Source organism: Stegastes partitus, unplaced genomic scaffold (genome assembly GCF_000690725.1).
Source record: "Stegastes partitus isolate 25-593 unplaced genomic scaffold, Stegastes_partitus-1.0.2 Scaffold2461, whole genome shotgun sequence".
NCBI lineage: Eukaryota > Metazoa > Chordata > Actinopteri > Pomacentridae > Stegastes > Stegastes partitus.
Genome location: NW_007580192.1, coordinates 7193 through 9732, shown reverse-complemented (window position 1 = coordinate 9732; position 2540 = coordinate 7193). Strand labels below are relative to the sequence as shown.

The following is a 2540-nucleotide window of genomic DNA, read 5'->3' as shown; positions in this document are numbered from 1 at the left end:
CGCCGCTTCGTCACCGTGTTTTTGCTTTCACTTTTAGCCTTAATGAAAAGCATGAGGCATCAACGAGGCTCCATCAACAGGCTCTGCTGTAAAACACAGACCGCACAGCTTTGTGCAGTTCAGGGAGGAGACACAACAAACTCCTAAGAATCACTTGCTTCGAAAATATAATCTGCGAGGCGCCCAGTGGGTCTCCATGAAGTGAAACACACTGGGGTGAGGAAACACTTCATGACTATCCTGACCTTATGTTCTCCTCATGAAAGTATTAAGACCTGATAAGGAACAGATGGATGCAAATATTGTGATAATTGGATAAACATTCCTATAATTTTTCAAGCAAAAAGGAAGAAATCTACTTATTTCTGCTGGTTTTGGACCACAGGTCAGTTACTGTCCACTGCTGTTGGTTAAACACTAACTAGTCCTGGTGAATATAAGCAGCTGTATGTCCTGTAGGAGTCGGTAGAGACCAAAACCTGAGCAAAAAGGGATTGAATATGGAAATATGCTCATCAGGTGTGGAGAACCATGACTCCATCTGTTGGTGTGTGTAATCTAGCTGGTGTAAAAAATGACCATATCAGCTTAAAAATGTCTAATTTCCCAGTGTTGTGTTTGCAGCTTGTTTCTGCTGCTACCAGGTGGCAGAAAATACATTTTATTTTAATTAATACGGGTTTTAAAACTACACCAAATACCAGGAATGTTATTTAACCAGATTTTTTATTTTCTTTTAAATTGCATATTTATTTATTATCATTTGATTTTTAATATTTGGACACAACACTGCCTTTACCGACCTTTCCTATCAGCAGATGTAATGAATGATCAATATACTGATGTGTGCAGTGCTGTGATAGAAACAACTGCTGTACGTTTCCTTTACCTTGTCTAATGATGCTCTTGTCTTGTCTTTCATCCCTGCATTTCCCTCCCCTCTGCTCCACCTTTCCTTCTCTTTGAAGTTCCAAAGAAGTTGCTCCACGAGCAGGGCTCCAGACCGCCGGCCTACCACCCGCCCCCCAGCGCCCATGACCCCAACATAGTGGGAGACAGCCCTCCTGAGGGGAGCTCAGTCAAAAGACCCGACAGTGTTCCAGGTGAGCAAAACGACCAACACCTAAGCTCTTATACATACAGACAGACGCTCACGACCCCCCACGGAGGGCAGTTAACGCTGAACAGCCTCAAGGCCTCCCAGGCGTCAAGAGAAACTCCGATTCGGTTCTCAAAGTCGGGGAGTATATGTATGTATATAGAAAGTCGCACAAGTCCAACCGTTTCCATGTGTGTCCGAGCAGAGCCATCGGTTCAGACCCTTCATGCTCACTGGTCTTTAAAATATACGGCCTTCCAAGAAGCAGCGATTGCGCTGTATGTAACCACAGTCTAAATCAGTTATAATGTCGAGCTCCCACAGAGAGAGAGTCTGAGCAGGAGGGGCGAGAACAATGAAATGAAGGAATGAAAAAGAAGAGACGCCAGCGAAGGAAGGAAACTCAAACAAAGCTGTATTCATGAGGGATGGTGGCCTGCATCCAGCACACTAATTACTCTGCTCAGCTACCGGCACTGCGCTGATTAGGAGGATAGACGAGTGAATGAGGAGTTAGGAGAGGGAGAGGACAGAAGATGTTTGCTGTAGCGCTGACAGCCTCCAACGCATGAGCGGCTTCGCTTCCTGGCGTCGGACGCTCCGTCTGCAGCTCATCTGGAAGAACCTGTTCCCAGCTCCTGTCTGTGTCACAGCGGATAAAACATGCAAAGAGCAGGAACACGGAAGCAGAACAAGATGCGTGTTCGTCTCACTTCGTTTTCTCTCTGCTCAGCTTCAGCAGAAAGAAGTGATGGCGTGTGGAAACGTATCTGATCTTTCTGCTTGACCACATTTTCATCACCAAGAGGCAGCGAGGCAGCGAGCGGAGGCTCCGGGCAGCCGCTGGTGTCCTGCTGAGAAATATTCCAGAAGTCAGCGCCCCGTAAAATCACAACTTGTCATTTTTGCAGGTTTTTCTTTCTGAGAAAAGGCCGACAGTGTTGATAAATGAACTAATACGAGTGTTGGGAAGCAGGTTTGGTTACCTTGCCTACATACAGAGTCCCTGTTACGCTCTGTTTTCTATTTATCGTTCTAGTAGGGAGCTTCAACATTTTTTCATCCAACACTAAAGACTCAAAGATGTGCGTCGTCCCAAAACAACCTTTCTTTGTGTAATTTACACATCTCATCTGTGATCTCATTGGTGGCGAGTATAGACGCAGCGCCCCCTTCAGGAGACAACAAAAGTGAACGTTTTGAGTGTCTTCTCTATCCCAAACGTTCATTCAGTAAAACTTGTGGCCGGGATACTTTGCTGGGCGTCAGGACCGTGAACGGCGCTGAAATTGCAGCGATCGGTTGTGATGTGGACAAGCTACCCCAACACGGAGTCCGATCGGAGACGACGCCGGCAGTCACCCGAGAGAGAAGGAAACGGTACCAACGTTAACAAAAAAGGAGGAAGAGAGCCGGGATCCATCCATCCATCCATCCATCC

At 46.5% G+C, this 2540-nt stretch overlaps 1 protein-coding gene across 1 annotated transcript in view; it reads left to right on the top strand.

Moving 5' to 3' along the window:
• Nucleotides 1-968: 968 nt before the first annotated feature.
• Nucleotides 969-2540, top strand: part of LOC103375089 (protein eva-1 homolog A) — a gene marked incomplete at its 5' end in the record, with an annotated part of 8629 nt that continues 7057 nt past the window's right edge. The window contains one exon of the mRNA XM_008305291.1: nt 969-1103. Within this exon, the coding sequence (XP_008303513.1) occupies nt 969-1103 (135 nt within the window). The remainder of the gene's footprint in view (nt 1104-2540) is intronic.